Genomic DNA, 15,657 nt, shown 5'->3' with positions numbered 1-15,657 from the left:
AGCCTGCGTACTCAGCGCCAGAAGAACCGTTGAAAGTGGCGCGGGTGACGGACTTGAGCGCGCGCACGTCTGCGAGTGCGCGACTGCCCGTTAGATTTTCAATTGGTTGTACCAAGCATTGATGAACGGGTGGAATTGGCATTCTGAAACCTTTCTACCAAACCTTGGGATAGAAGGTCTTTTGGCCGCACACCAAGATTTCCTTGTTACGTTCCTTTGGCATCATGTTTTGTCTCCCCTCGTTAGAAGTGACAACTGGCGAGGTGCGAGAAGCGGTCTTGCCTTTCCTCTAATTTCAAAGGGGTCTGGGACGGGTAGAAGTCAAAGCAGCGATCTCCTCCCCCAGAAGTAAATATAGGCAATCATGCAGCTTTAATGTGTGTGTAAACACGGTGCCTTTTTTTTTTTGCAGTTGTTGCGCAGCAGACACAAATGCAGTAGCGTTATTGCCCCATATTGTACGAGAGTAGGTTACGACAGTGCTGTAATAGTTCAGTAACATTTCCTCGTTTTGTAGTTTGCGGGGGCGCGCCCCCCCCCCCATGACTTACATTTCAAACTGGGGCTACGATTGACAGACTGTTGCTTACAAGTTACAAACACTTTCTACCCAAGCTTTTAAGAGTTGTCTTCAACTCGTTTATTGGCGAAATATACCGACACCGGTGCATGTCTCCATACTACGCAGTACGCCTGTTTCATCAATATATAGATGGAGAATAGAAGGAATATATAACGTTATCTGCACAGACCATTAACAATATCCATGTATTAACGCAATCCAGTGAGTTTAATATTAACAGGAGTCAACTGGCTATGTTTTGTGCGGGACTTTTTGATGCACTGTCTGCGATTAAAATTTACACCACAATCGGATGCAGGTTTATGCTAATCAGTAGATTTAGGCAGAGTTAAATCTACATAGGATCGCACTGTAAATCATCAGGAATCAAACAGTCATGTTGAAAACACTGCAGCGACAGAGCATTGCTTGAACTATCATTCATGTCCATCAACTCGCTGCTTCCAGTTTAGTGTTCAGCTGAATGCAAACCCGGTTTAAACCCTATTCATTTGCATACCGATAAAATGCTCTAATAACATAAAATGAAAATTCCAAACTTATCTGATCATTCTTGCACTTAAAAGACTACTATTTTTAATCTATCATAAACTTTCGAGGTCTAGATCTTCAGGACACCACAAGGCTCCTGTTTATTTCCTTTGCAACAGATTTATAGTGCAACTCTGAAGGCACTGCTAGAATACTCATCGGAGTACTCTATGGCACTCTCATCTGCACTCTATGGTCGAAGCTCGCCTGGTATGTTGCGCGTGCGCGACGTGCGCTCTCTTGCCTTGCTTCAGGGGCGACGCTTTCGCGTTCCCGCCGCTCCTGCCGGCTTTGCTAATAATGGCGACCGTGTCTGGTGCTGGTGGCGGCGTCAACAGAGTCAAGGCCTTAGAGCTGCTTCGTACCTTACCCAGGGTCAGCCTCGTCAACCTGCGGCCTAATGATGGCGCTAGGAAACGGGTAAGTTGACCTCCTTGAGCCGAGAAAGCTACGGGCCTGCCTCTCTGTTGACTGCTCCGGCCGCTTGGTAGTTCTCTTCTTTCCTGGGCCTTTCTGCGGGTTAGTAACTTCTCTTCCAGGTAGGGCTCCTGTCCTCTTAATGAGTGCGCGAGCAGTTTTTCCGGTCCCCCCCCCCCCCCGCGTCGTACAGTTGTTAAAGGTGTAAAAGGAAAGGTAGCAAATCCAGCCTAGTTTTGCACCAACTGGGATTCAGTGGCCTTCACTCCTATTAATTCTTAGATTGTTTGAGAGTCCGTTAGATTTTAAGGATACCTCGGCTTTTGTCTTTTAGTAACCGCATTTGTTCCTGTATGAGCACTAGTCGTTCTTTTAGTCAGCTACGCTAATACAAAGAATCCTGTGGTGTTTTAAAAGCTAGTCGGTATGTTGTGATGCACGTCGTTCTGGTAAAAGCCCATCTTTCTCTGATGTGTTGTCTTAAAAGTGGTGTGTGTGTGTGGACAGAAGCACAAGTAGATTGCACTCTCTAATTTGGAGTACAGGGGAGACATGCATATATATATATGTGTGTGTGTGTGTGTATTTTCACCAAGGAACCTTACGTAACAAACATGTAAAATTATTGCTTTTTAGGAAAAGAGACGTGGACGTGGGCAACACGGAGGCAGAAAAAGTGGCAGAGGTCACAAAGGAGAAAGACAAAGAGGAACCCGGCCTCGGTTAGGCTTTGAAGGAGGTCAGACTCCATTTTATCTGGCTATTCCAAAATACGGCTACAATGAGGGACATAGGTAAGTTTGTGATTATGTTGGGTGAAATGTATTTTGCAGCTTGCATTTTCTGAAATCCAGATTATGGTTATTTTAATGCTTTCTTTCCAAATGTAGAACACACTATTTTAATTTTGTATGGTTAAGCACTTTTTCTCTTTTTTTCAATCCATGGGCCACATTACCAACTGTAAATTCACTAGAGGGTTTATTTAAAATTATGTGCTCTTGCATTACCTACGCATCACTACAGATATGTGTATTCGTTTGTACGTGTTTGCTCTCATGCATATACCTGCAGCTATTCAAAAAGCATGCTTGAACCTGGTTCAAATAAGAAAAAGGAGTAATTTTCTTATTAAAATGGTGTCTTCTACATTTGGAGAGAAAGCATTAAAATAATTTTTTATGTAGTGTTTAAGGGAAATAAATGGGAAATACTGTGTAAAAACACAGCTATCTATGAAGATCTAGGGAAAGGAAGGAGGAGGGAGACTGAATTCTCTCCAATTTTTCCCTGGTCTGAAGCTATAGGATAGGGAGGAACATCTGTTTTCCATGCCAGTTTTTCAGTGCTGGAAGAAAAGTTAGTACAAAACCCCTCTTAACTTCAAATATTGTTTGGTCAGTAGAACAAAGTTTGAGTCCAGTAGCACCTTTAAGACCCACAAAGTTTTATACAATTTTACTGTTTGTGTGCATACACACTTAAGAACATAAGAGAAGCCATGTTGGATCAGGCCAGTGACCTATTCAGTCTAACACTGTGTCACACGGTCAAAAACCAGATGCCATCAGAAGATCCACCAGCAGGGCTGGGGCTCGAGAAGCCCTCCCATTGTAGCCCCATAAACACCAAGAAGACAGACCATCACTGCCCCAGACACAGTGTTCCATTTATACCATACGGCTAATAGCCACTCACAGACCTCTGCTCCATTGCATCCAATCCTCTCTTGAAGCTGACTATGCTTGTAGCCACCACCACTTCCTGCAACAGTGAATTCCATATGTTAATTACTCTTTAGGTGAAAAAGTATTTCTTTTGATCTGTTCTAAGCTTATTGTTCATTAATTTCATTGAGTGACCATGAGTTCTTGTATTGTGAGAAAGAGAGAAAAGTACTTTGTTCTGTGCCTTCTTTATCCCATGCATAATTTTGCAAACCTCTATCATGTCACTTCTCAATTGCTGTTTCGCCAAGCTCAAGAGCTGTAACCCTTTTAACTTTCCAGTCCTGGGGGCTGAGGCAGGATTTTCTTTTATATATTTCAAAAACACTTTTTTGTACCCTCAGTTACCCAAACAACCTGCAGTTCTCAGGAGCTCAATACATGGAACCCGGTAGTTTTCAAAACCACACAGATAAACTTTATTAAACTCCAGTCTTCTTCTCAGGACAGTAGGTTTAAAAGTATATATAGTTCCAAGTGGACAGCTGTGTTGATCTGAAGTAGTAGAACAAAGTAGGACTCAAGTTCACCTTTAAGATCAACAAAGTTTTATACACAAAAGCTTACATTCTGAATAAAACTTTGTTGGTCTTAAAGGTGACTTGACTCCTACTTTGTTCAAAAGTATATATAGAAAGGCAAAACAATTAGATAACATTAGTACATCATGCTTACAGTTAGACTGAGATACATTCGCATAGTTATGCAATTAGAATGCAGTTAAACACTTTTCCAGTTCTATAGATTTTAATGATTGAATATTTTTTGTCAGTAGACAAAAGTTCACATTTGAATTTTTTCATAGCACTTGAATGTATGCCATTTGGGCCTGGTAATTTGTTAGATTTTAATTGTCCAGTGGTAGGACCTCCACTCTCATTGCCTCAATCTGACTCAGGTCATTCACCCCTCTTCCCGAAATCAGCAGTTCTGGGATGGCTAAGCACCTCCCATCTTCCATAGTGAAGTCAGAGGCAGTTACCAGTTCATATGTATAGCCAGAGAGTGAGCAGCAAATCAGCATACAACATAATGAAGACATTTTAACGGATGCAAGGACCAAGCAGGAATAACAAGTTTATATGGCCATAGTTTGCTTGGATTTAATTCTGAGGGGAAAGACATGGTAAAGCAAATCTATCAAAATTGGAGATTGATGTGTAAATGTATCCTTAATTGTGGAATACTGAGAGTAAATAATTGAAACTCTGTTGTTAGGCTCCATCCATTTTCCCCTAAGGCTGAACCCAACTGTACAGCAAATGAGTAGCTTGAAGTTACATTTTCTCCAGTAGCAAGCAAGAGATTGTAAGGTATAGTTTGGTATTCCAGTTAATAGTGGGAGCTATGTAAACTTATGTGACCTTATCCTCTGCTCTCTTACAAAAGTAAGATAATTAGAGGTACAGCTGAGTCTTGTACTATTGAAATGAGAGGGCACTGAGAATGCTGTCAACATGAAAAAACCAGGTGTGTCTTCTTAACACATTGTATTGTGCTGTAACTGACATCAGTTAATTTCCCCATCTTTCAAACGGCATCCTTAATTAGTTGTTGTTTATCCTATCTAATTACATTTCTTGTTTATCTACAACATATGAAAGAGGGGATGAAACCTCTGACTTCTTTCATTACACAGAAAACAAGATTTATGATGGGAACCATACCAAACCCCTAATCTGCCTCCAATTCCCTTTCCTCTACCTCCTGCTATAATTTTCCATTAAAAACATGGAATATAATTTCAAGTCATCTGAAGAATTGAATTCTGACTCGTGAAAGCTTATTCTGGAATAAATGTTGTTAGTCTTTAAGGTGCCACTGGATTTTCTATTTCAACAGTAAGGACAACATTCCACATAATTAACTGAAGGAAATAAAGTATGTGGGTTAAGACTTTTGTATTTCTGTTTTTTTTTTCTTTTGCAGAAGCAGGTGTTAGTGGCCACCAAGTAGGTAATATATTTCATAACCAGTTTGTGTAATGCTGTTCGTTTGCCTTTAAATTTGTAACAGATCTGTAACTAGGTGTTTAAAGGAAAATTTTTCAGAACAGCTATAGATGAGGTAGTGGGTTAGTTTCTGTGCAATATCAATAGAAGATGTTGGCAGAGGTGAATCTTTCCCACTTTCCCCTTCATTCAGCAGCCTAAAAGAGATCAAGCTGAGGATTAGGGAGACCTGCATGAATTGATTACTGCAACACAGGAAGCTGCACTGAAAAGGGGAAAGTGAATGAGATTGCTCTTCTCTGCCTCTTTTGCCAGTGTAGCCTATTGCCCCATTGGAAGTGCCACTAGGCAGAGCAGTCAGGAGGGACAATTTAATTATTCTGTTGCAACCTCCTGCATTGCATAGCTGCTATCCATGTAGCTCCCCCAAGTTCTGGCACCATCTTTCTGGTGTTCAGAGCCTGCTGTCAAATGAGGGGCAATGGGAAAAAGAATTACCTTTCTGACTCCTAGTACTTTGGAGCCACCCCAGTATTCGTGGCTTTGAAAGTAGTTCAGTGGTAGAGTTTAATTTGCTTAGACTTAAGCTAGACAGTTAGGTCCTAAATCTGTTAACTTCAGAGTGGGTCTCATTTCAGTAGAATTTAATTTTCTGATGAGGATGCTTGGGACAGTAGCTTTAGCGTACAGTCTAGCAGGACTGCTCTTGCCCAACTCCATTAGATGAGCATTCTGAAACCTGTGTTCTCTTCTTTAATGTTTTCTCCAGCCTCAGGCGTCAATACCATCCCCTCAGCCTCAGAAAACTGCAGTACCTGATTGACCTTGGCAGAGTTGATCCCACACAACCATTAGATTTGACCCAGCTTGTTAATTGCAGAGGTGTAACAATACAGCCACTCAAAAGACATTATGGTGTACAGCTGATAGAAGAGGTAAGTTTGGAAATATGATTTTCCGTGTTGTTTAGTTTTGAAATTGCAGATGTATGATATAGTTCTGAGTGATTCAGAGTTGTCATCATTTAAAAAGGTGCACTTTATTTTAAATTGAGAAGCTTCTAGCGAGTCCAGTAGAGGGCACCATAAACTAATAAAAATTGGGTGTGTTCAGTTGGTTTCTATATTCAACTGCTGGGCAAGAGAACTCAAATATCAAAAGTAATTATATTATTGGCAACTACATGCAGAAGAAAATATAAATAGAGGAAATGTTTAATTGTAATCCAGTTTGTGAATGATTGAAATTTTTGATATAATTGACTTGTGTCAAGTAACACTTATAGATTCTAAAAGTGAATGTAATAAAATTCATAAGATCCAGTTGTGCAGAGAATAAAGGTCCTAATCCTAACCTTACAGTTATTCTTAATGAAATTCATACTGCACCCTGTCAGTCTGACAAGATGGTTAAACAAGTTAAACATTAAACAGGTGTTTAATGGAGATGTAAAATTTCTGGAAATGTTGAAACCAAAGAACTCCCCACCTGTTTTTAAAGCAGGGGGGATCCTTTTTTTAGAACAATTGAAATATATGCAATACTTTCTGTCAAATCTAAACTCTTTGTATTAATCAAAGACCATAACATCCATCATTTATAGCTTAGTCAGAATATACAATTACACTGTTTGACATATTTAATGAATTTGAAAGCATAAAAATGTGCATTTTCTCTCAGAAAAATAGAATTGCAAAGAGAAAGAGTTGCAGAGCTCTGCATTATATGCTACCATATCACACTTAACTTTAGCTTTTTTCTTTGAGAGGTAACAAAAAATAAACTTCATAGTGCAAAAGTACATTATTTGGACAGACACTCTCATAGAGTCACTGTAGATAGGACTGCCGTAGCAGTGGAAGGCTAGTCTGAGTGAGGTTTATAAAAAGGGAGTACAAGCTTTGCCATATAAAATGCAACTAAGTGATCAGAGAGGCAAAAAGGGACTATGAGGAACATATTGCAAAAAACATAAAGTTCAACAATAAACTCTTCAAATACATTAGAAACAGAAAACCAGCCAGGGAGGCAGTGGGACCCTTGGATGACCAAAAGAAGAAAGGGAAAGATGACTAAAAGATGACAGGGAAATGGCAGAAAAGCTGAATGCATTTTTTGCCTCTTGTCTTCACTGAAAGATTGGAGATGCTTGCACACTCCAGGACCACCAGTTTCAAGAGAGAAATCAAAAGACCTGAGTCAACTTGAGGAGATGAAAAAAGAGGTCCTACTACAGATGGACAGTGTATTTATTTATTTGACTTATGACCCACCATCTTCTGTACAACAGGGCTTAGGGCAGGTGACAACATTTCTAGTTGCACATTTAAAAACTGACAGATCACCAGGCCCAGATGGCATACACCCAAGAGTTTTGAAGGAACTCAGATCTGAACTTGTGGATCTCCTGACAAAAATATGAAATCTATCACTAAAATCTGCCTCCATTCCTGAGGACTGGAAGGTAGTTAATGTAACCCCCATCTTGAAATAAAAATGGTCCCAGAGATCCAGGAAAAATTACATGCCAGTCAGTCTAATGTCAATACCGGGTAAGTTGATGGAATTCACTATCTATTTAATATCCTCATCAAAAGCTCCCAAGTAAACTCAGCAGTCATGGGGCAAGAGGAACAGATGAAATACTTTTTCACCTAAAGAATAATTAACATGTGGAATTCACTGTCGCAGGAAGTGGCGGTGGCTACAAGCATAGCTTCAAGAGGGGTTTGGATAAACACATGGAACAAGTCCATAAGTAGCTGTTAGCCACAAGGTACAGATAGAACACTGTGTTTGGGGCAGTGATGCTATGTTTTCTTGGTGCTTTGGGGGACTGCAGTGGAAGAGATTCTGGAGTTCTGGCCCTGTTGGTGGATCTCCTCATTGCTACTGGTTTTTGGCCACTGTGTGACAGTGTTAGACTGGATGGGCCATTGGCCTGTCTAACATGGCTTCTCTTATGCTCATCATATTTGGTTTTAACTTTATGAAAACTCTGTACAGCTGTGTAAACATATTACAGATTATTAATTGTTGCCAAATTATTACAGTTTTATTAAAATTTCTTGAAAATATTGTATATGTGTACAACAGAGGAGAGTTCCCTACCCCAAGTATTCCTTAAAATTTCTCACTTTTTCTATTGGGAATAATTGAAAGATTCCTCATACTATTTTCAAGCTATATATTTTGAGTGCAAGAAACTTAGAATTAAAAAAACATTTAACTGTTTTTAAAAGAAAGTATCTTATAGGAGTTTGTTTTCAGCGTCTCTCTGAATTTCCCAATTCTTCTTTTGATGTGTAATGGTTATTATGTTCATGAGAAAACATTTACTGCCCACTGTGAAGCACAATAACTAAAAAAGTAACTTGGTAGATATTAATGTGCCATAATTATTCAATTAATTTATAGGGTGCTGATAACTTTGCAGCAAAAATAAATATTGAAGTACAGATGGCTTCTGAGCTAGCCATTGCCGCAGTTGAAAAAAATGGTGGTGTTATTACTACAGCCTTCTATGATCCAAGAAGTTTGGGTAAGAATTTTCTGTCAGAATTTACATGTATTATATCACATCTTTTTCATTAATGTGTAAAGCCAGTCTTTTGATGGCTCCTGAGGAAAAGACTTTCTTTTTCCAAAAGATGAAGAAAAGTTTCTTTATTTTATGATCCACTGATGCAGTCTTCATGTCCTGCATATTATGATCAGAAATACTGTGGTGGATCCCACCTGATCCTACTATTCCACTGAACAATATTTTTCTGTCTGTTTATTAAAATAGTTATACTCCACCTTTCCTTCAGGCTCAAGTTTTGAAGCCTTCTTCCAAATTAAGTGGGTCTTGCATTGAAGAAAGAGCCACTTCAGTTGGCAATAGGCTACTTAGAGGATGATTGGATTCACCCCACTATGGCTGTTTTTTTCACTTGCTGTCAGAGAAATGGGTTTACTGATGCACAGTAGCTAATGCTGTATCTCTGTTGTTTTGCGTTTCTTTTTTTTTTGTGCCCAGATGTTCTTTGCAAGCCAGTGCCATTTTTTCTGCGAGGTCAGCCTATTCCAAAGCGTATGCTTCCTCCTGAAGATCTTGTCCGTTACTATACAGATCCAATGAATCGTGGGTACTTGGCAGATCCATCAAAGATTCCTGAAGCCAGGCTGGAACTTTCCAAGAAATACGGTTATGTCCTACCAGATATTACAAAAGATGAACTCTTCCAAATGCTGAGCACACGCAAGGACCCTAGACAGATTTTCTTTGGCCTTGCTCCAGGCTGGGTAGTAAATTTGTCAGAAAAGAAAATTCTGAAACCAACAGATGAGAAGTTGCTGAAATACTACAGCTCATGAATATAGTATTGGAAAAGAGAGAAAATGCTAGGTCTTACAGGGATTCTGAGTATTAAATAACTAGAAGTTGTATCTCTGGTTTCTAATTAGTCAATATGAATAAAATGATACAACAGCAGATACAATGGCTCCTTTTTAGTTGTCTAGTAAATAAGTAGCCTTAACTCTTCAATATAGTGATGCATTTATGTGTAGCTTAATCTCGTCATTAAGATTTGTTGTGTTTGCTATTTTTTTCTCAGCTTCTTCCCATATGTTCTATGGTATGTATAAAGCAGTAATCTCTGTTGCAATATATATTCAGCCCACTGTAAAGAAAAAAATCATTCCAGTTTTGAGGCAACATGGCAGATCATATCAGCTTTGCAGTCCTGCTTCCTATTTCCACCTCGTCTCTTGCTTTAACCACTGTAGTGTTTTCTAAAGTTGGAAACAGACTCTAGTACTGTCCCAGTTCCCTCCATTTATTTGTTTTTGCTATATGACTTTGGTCCAGCTGCATCAGTACAAAGCAGAATATGGAGTTGTAGAAGTTTGGAGACAATGTTTTACCATTTTCCCCATTCACCTGAATTAATCTGATCCTGTACTTGAGTCATGTAGGTAAGGTACCAAAGACTTTACCTGTAATATTTCTTTTAATATTTGAGGACTCCAAGTGTACAACAAATCCTGAATGTGTTTCTGGGGGTTTTCCCCTTTGGAATTCATGCAGTTGCATGGAAGAACTGTGCATAAGGCACAGAATTTTTCTGCATTCTTCTCTGTTCCTGTAGCTTCTTCCTGGAAAAATCATTCTGAGGGTCATGGGATATAAGTGGAAAAGTAATAATAACATTTTATTTATATCCCGCCCTCCCCACCGAAGCAGGCTCAGGGCAGCTAACAACATAATCAGTCTGTACAATGAGTTATACAACAAATTTTAAAATCAACATTCAACTTAAAACATTCCAATTTAAAATTAACATTTCTGGTGCTATTCTATTAAATGCATTTTATTTATTTATTTATCTTGGCATAATCTTCCAGTTGTCTGCACATTGGAGAGCTTAGGCACTGCATGCCACAAAAACTGCCCAGATTATCCTCTGCCTCTCTTAATTCTGCTTTACAAAAGGAGCCTCCTTTATCCCTGTAGCAATGAAGGTCTTCCAAGGAAAGGTCACCCAGCTCTTATATGGTTCACAGCACTATATTTACAAAGAGGTAGTTACTGGAAGCAGTACAATCCAAGTTCCTATGAATAATCCATGGAGTCCAGCAATGTATTCTGAATGTCCTCAGACTAGAGGCTGGGCTGGTATGTGGCTACTTGCACCTACCTACTTAAAACTAATCACTCCAGTGGATCTAGTACCCTTGATTCTTGTTGATAGCCACCATTCAACCTCATAAAGTGCAATTGAGGGGAAACTAGGAGGATGGCTTCTCCCCCCAAGTCTTATTGCATCTTGGGCATCAAAAAGCAAAAGAAATACAGTGGTTCTGACCCTACATGCCCTACAATCAGTACAGATACAGAAATGTCCAATTATCTGCAGTATGCCAAATGCTTTTAACTCTGAAATCCCATTATTGATTAAATGCTTTTAACCAGCAGATTATCTTAGATCCCTTGAAATCGCCAAATATTGGAGAATTTTTACCCTGGCACTCTTTGATACCCTACCTTCATTCCTCCTGGAAGGCAGATATTATGTCCCATTCCCTCCATAGCTCTGTCCATGCCATACAGGGAAAGAGTTTATTGAACATGTTCTTCAGCACTGCTCATTCAATAATGACATCTGATCTCAGTATATCACTCCAATTCTGTAACTAATAAAGTTGCTAAATATTGCCTATGTGATAGCAAGTGGGTTGATTGTGTGGGATATACAAGTGGACGCAGACCTGGCTTGCGTGACCGAGACCTGGGTACAAGAGGGAGAGACAGTGGCTCTCTCCCAGATGACTCCCCCAGGTTACTCGGTCTTTCACCAATCGGGCTAGCGGGGGGGAGGGGTGGCGTTATTCATACGGGAGGATTACTCCTTCCGGGCTCTCCCGGCCCCAACGATCGATGGCGTTGAATGTGCTGGCCTAGCGTGGGATGTCGGAGAGGGGTTGGCGATCTGGCTGGTGTACCGTCCGCCTAACGCACCAGCCAGCGCCTTACCATCCCTGATGGAGGCGGCGTTGGGCTGGGTGTTGGAGTACCCAAGGCTGGTAGTCTTGGGCAACTTCAATGTCCACGCCGATGACGTGGCCTCTAATCGGGCAATGGACCTAGTGTCTTCCATGGCAACACTGGGACTCTCTCAACTTGTTACGACTCCTACGCATCAGGCGGGACACACATTGGACCTGATCTTTGCATCCGGGATTCAAGTGAACGATATCGCAACGGAGGCGGTGCCATGGTTGGATCACTTAGCCCTCAAGGCTCGTATGGAGATGCCACACCAACCCTGTAAGGGCGGAGAGCCTATTTTGGCTCGCCCGTGGGGCCTGATGGACCCGGAACGGTTCCAGATAGCCCTTCGGGACCCCTGGTCCTCTGGCAATTCCCTTGATGCCCTAGTCGAGGCCTGGCAAGATCGGCTGTCTGGGGCCATCAACGAGATCGCACCTCGACGTCCTCTGCGCCCTCGTTCGAAGCTGGCTCCATGGTATACCTTGGAGTTACGCCAGCTAAAACAAGGGCTTAGACTACTAGAGAGGCATTGGTGGCGCACTCGTGATGAAGCGGCGAGAACATCCTATAGATCGTGTATGAGGTCTTATGAGATGGCACTCAAGGCTGCGAAGAAAGACTACTTTGCAGCCAAGATTGCGTCTGCAAATTCGCGCCCGGCTCAATTGTTTAGAATAATTGGAGATTTAACTACACTGCCTCAGGGCAGGCCAAATGTTAGAGAATTGGAAATAGGCTGTGAGGCTTTTGCGAAATTTTTTGCAGACAAAATCACGTCGCTCCGCCAGGACCTGCCCATCACATTGGATACAGTACATGAACTGGAGGCTCCGTGCCTGTCTTCTGGTTTAGTCTTGGATCATTTCGACCCACTCAGCCTGGAGGAAGTCGACAGAATTCTCTCCTCTGCACGCCCAACAACTTGTGATTTGGACCCATGCCCCTCTTGGCTGATTAAACCTTGCCTGAGGGAGCTTGGATGCCCTTTACGGGACATCATAAATAGATCCCTCTTGGAGGGGCGCTTTCCAACACCCCTGAAAGAGGCCCTAGTCCACCCTCTCCTGAAAAAGATCACAGCAGACCTGGCCGAATTGGCGAACTACCGGCCGGTCTCGAATTTACCGTTTTTAGGTAAATTTATAGAGAGGGCAGTGGTGTTGCAGTTGCAGGGCTTTCTGGATGACGCTTCCGTCCTGGACCCTTGCCAGTCCGGCTTTCGCCCAGGTCATGGGACGGAGACAGTGCTGGTCGCCTTAGCGGATGACCTCCAGCGGCATCTGGATCGAGGCAGTGAGGCGGTGCTGATGTTGTTAGACCTGTCGGCTGCGTTCGACACGGTCAACCACCGGCTACTGACCCGCCGCCTCACCGATGTCGGGGTCCGGGGGTTGGCCTTACAATGGCTTTCCTCCTTCCTCGAGGATCGGGGACAAAGGGTGGCAATCGGGGGAGAGCTTTCCCAGAGACGCACACTACATTGTGGGGTGCCTCAGGGAGCAGTTCTATCGCCGATGCTATTTAATATCTATATGCACCCCCTTGCCCAGATTGCCAGGAGGTATGGGCTTGGGTGTCACCAATATGCAGATGACACCCAGCTCTATTTGCTAATGGACAGCCGGCCTGGATGCGTCCCAGGGAATTTGGACCTGGCACTGCAGGATGTGGCAACTTGGTTAAGACTGAGTGGGTTGAAACTGAATCCAGCGAAGACAGAGGTCCTTTGCTTGAGTCAGGGCGCTCTGGGAGGAGAAATATCTCTCCCGGTTTTCGACGGGGTGCCGCTGACGGTGGCGCCCCGGGTCAAGAGCCTGGGAGTTCTACTGGAGCCTTCATTATCAATGGAGGCCCAGATAGCAGCCACAGCCAAGTCAGCCTTTTTTCATCTGAGGCGGGCGAGGCAGCTGGCTCCCTTCCTAGAGCATCGGGACCTGGCAACAGTGATCCATGCAACCGTCACCTCGAGATTAGATTACTGTAATGCCCTCTACATGGGGCTGCCTCTGTGCCAAACCCAGAAGCTGCAGCTAGTGCAGAACGCGGCCGCTAGACTACTGCTGGGGCTCCCAAAGTGGGAGCACATATGGCCAGGACTGTGTGAACTGCACTGGCTGCCAGTTACTTACCGGATTCGTTAGAAAGTGCTGGTCATCACCTTTAAAGCCCTATATGGCCGAGAACCTGCCTACCTTAGGGACCGTCTCTCCCCCCATGAACCCCAGAGAGCACTGAGGTCAAAAGAAGTAAAACTTCAAAGTACCCGTAACCGGGCTTTTTCTGTTATGGCCCCACAGTTATGGAACCAACTTCCAGAAGAAATGCGAGCCCTGTGGGACCTTGAGCAATTCCACAGGGCCTGTAAGACTAGTTTGTTTCAAATGGCCTTCACAGACTAGAACTGCTAATTAAGTTCGCCATCTAGATAATAGCACAATGTAATTTTACTGTTTTAGAATTTTAATAGTTTTAATTATTATGGTTTATAATGTTGTTTTTGTACTATGTTTATTGAACTTTGTTGTTAGCTGCCCTGAGCCTGCTTCGGCAAGGAGGGCGGGATATAAATAAAAGGTATTATTATTATTATTGTGTCCCAATATTACTGCTGACTCTCCAGAGCTGATTTTGTATTGAAATAAAATTCTGAACTAAACTCAGTGTGCCTTCTGCGCACGAATGATTGAATTCATAAGTTCCCATATCTCCAGTAAATATATGAAAACAGCTGATCTCTAAATGTGAGGGGTAGTTTAGTCATACTCTGACCGGTTCCTTTTAGACATAATAATATTAAATAGGGTTCAAAAGCATAATAAGCCATCTGCTTTGTAATTGGAATGTACGAGTCAAATGCCAGAGTTCAGGAATGTATGGCATGCACTCAGGAAGTTTATGACTTATTCCATCTAACACATTACTTACAAATTACATCTTTGTTCATTCAAGCTGATCCCCAGCATAAAGGGCCACTTCAGTCTTAAGTGGTTTTTTGATTGATTGGTTTGAGGTTCTGTTTGGATTACAAGTATTAAATGCAGAATACAAGAGCATCGTGTTAAAAAAGGATTTTGATGGATAATTAGCTATGTGTTACATTCAAAGTGAAGACTGAAAAAGTTCATTCCCCCCCCCCCCCTTCATACTTTAATACTATGAAGGGGCATATACCAAATGATGTATTCCTCTTTTGTAACAATCACAATATTTGGTTATTTTGAGGTCTGGGGCCTTTAGCTGCTGAAAGAAAATTCTGAAGTGGATTGCCTTGGACAATCTGCTCTTCCCTTCCCCCTCCCCCACTTTCATTATAAATTTTGTCGGTGTTGTATTAGAAACCTTGACAGTTTCTTGGCTTGCTTAGTTCATAGGATCTGTATTAACAAATAAATACATTCACTGGATATATCCTGCTTTTATGACATTGAGGGAAAGGAAAGGTCCCCTGTGCAAGCACCAGTCATTTCCGACTCTGGGGTGACGTTGCTTTCATAACGTTTTCACAGCAGACTTTTTACAGGGTGGTTTGCCATTGCCTTCCCCAATCATCTACACTTTCCCCCCAGCAAGCTAGGTACTCATTTTACCGACCTCGGAAGGATGAAAGGCTGAGTCAACCTCGAGCTGGCTACTGAAAACCCAGCTTCCACTGGGGATTGAACTCAGGTCGTGAGCAGAGCTTAGGACTGCAGTACTGCAGCTTTAACACACTGTGCCACATAGCTCTTTATGACACTGAGAGCAACCAACAAATAATAAAACTACAGTGTGTTAGTGTAAGCTGCCTTGAGTGTAGGAAGAATAATAATACATCTGAACAGAGTGAAGCGGTGTTATTTCATCCTCAATATCAGAGTATTTATGTTTTCTGCTAAGGCTCTGTCTGTGGTCCAGGTTAACTGAACTATT

General features: G+C 42.0%; 1 protein-coding gene across 1 annotated transcript; it reads left to right on the top strand.

Annotated features, from left to right (window-relative positions):
- Window positions 1-1,242: 1,242 nt before the first annotated feature.
- MRPL15 (mitochondrial ribosomal protein L15) lies at window positions 1,243-9,689 on the top strand. Its single transcript, XM_060243791.1, has 5 exons — window positions 1,243-1,534; window positions 2,168-2,325; window positions 5,980-6,145; window positions 8,628-8,751; window positions 9,232-9,689. Exons 1-5 carry the CDS (start codon window positions 1,307-1,309, stop codon window positions 9,567-9,569), a joined length of 1,014 nt encoding a protein of 337 aa, XP_060099774.1. The 5' UTR covers window positions 1,243-1,306; the 3' UTR covers window positions 9,570-9,689.
- The last annotated feature ends 5,968 nt before the right edge of the window (window positions 9,690-15,657 follow it).

Source organism: Heteronotia binoei, chromosome 7, assembly GCF_032191835.1.
Source record: "Heteronotia binoei isolate CCM8104 ecotype False Entrance Well chromosome 7, APGP_CSIRO_Hbin_v1, whole genome shotgun sequence".
Taxonomy (NCBI): Eukaryota; Metazoa; Chordata; class Lepidosauria; order Squamata; family Gekkonidae; genus Heteronotia; species Heteronotia binoei.
Note: the sequence above shows the minus strand (reverse complement) of the source record. Positions and strands in the feature narration are given on the sequence as shown.

Bases quoted from the DNA above. Each gene is read 5' to 3' on its own strand.
- MRPL15 (XM_060243791.1), top strand. From the start codon at position 1,307: ATGGTCGAAGCTCGCCTGGTATGTTGCGCGTGCGCGACGTGCGCTCTC. The intron at 1,535-2,167 runs GTAAGTTGACCT...ATTGCTTTTTAG, and splicing joins ATGATGGCGCTAGGAAACGG to GAAAAGAGACGTGGACGTGG. The intron at 2,326-5,979 runs GTAAGTTTGTGA...TGTTTTCTCCAG, and splicing joins GGCTACAATGAGGGACATAG to CCTCAGGCGTCAATACCATC.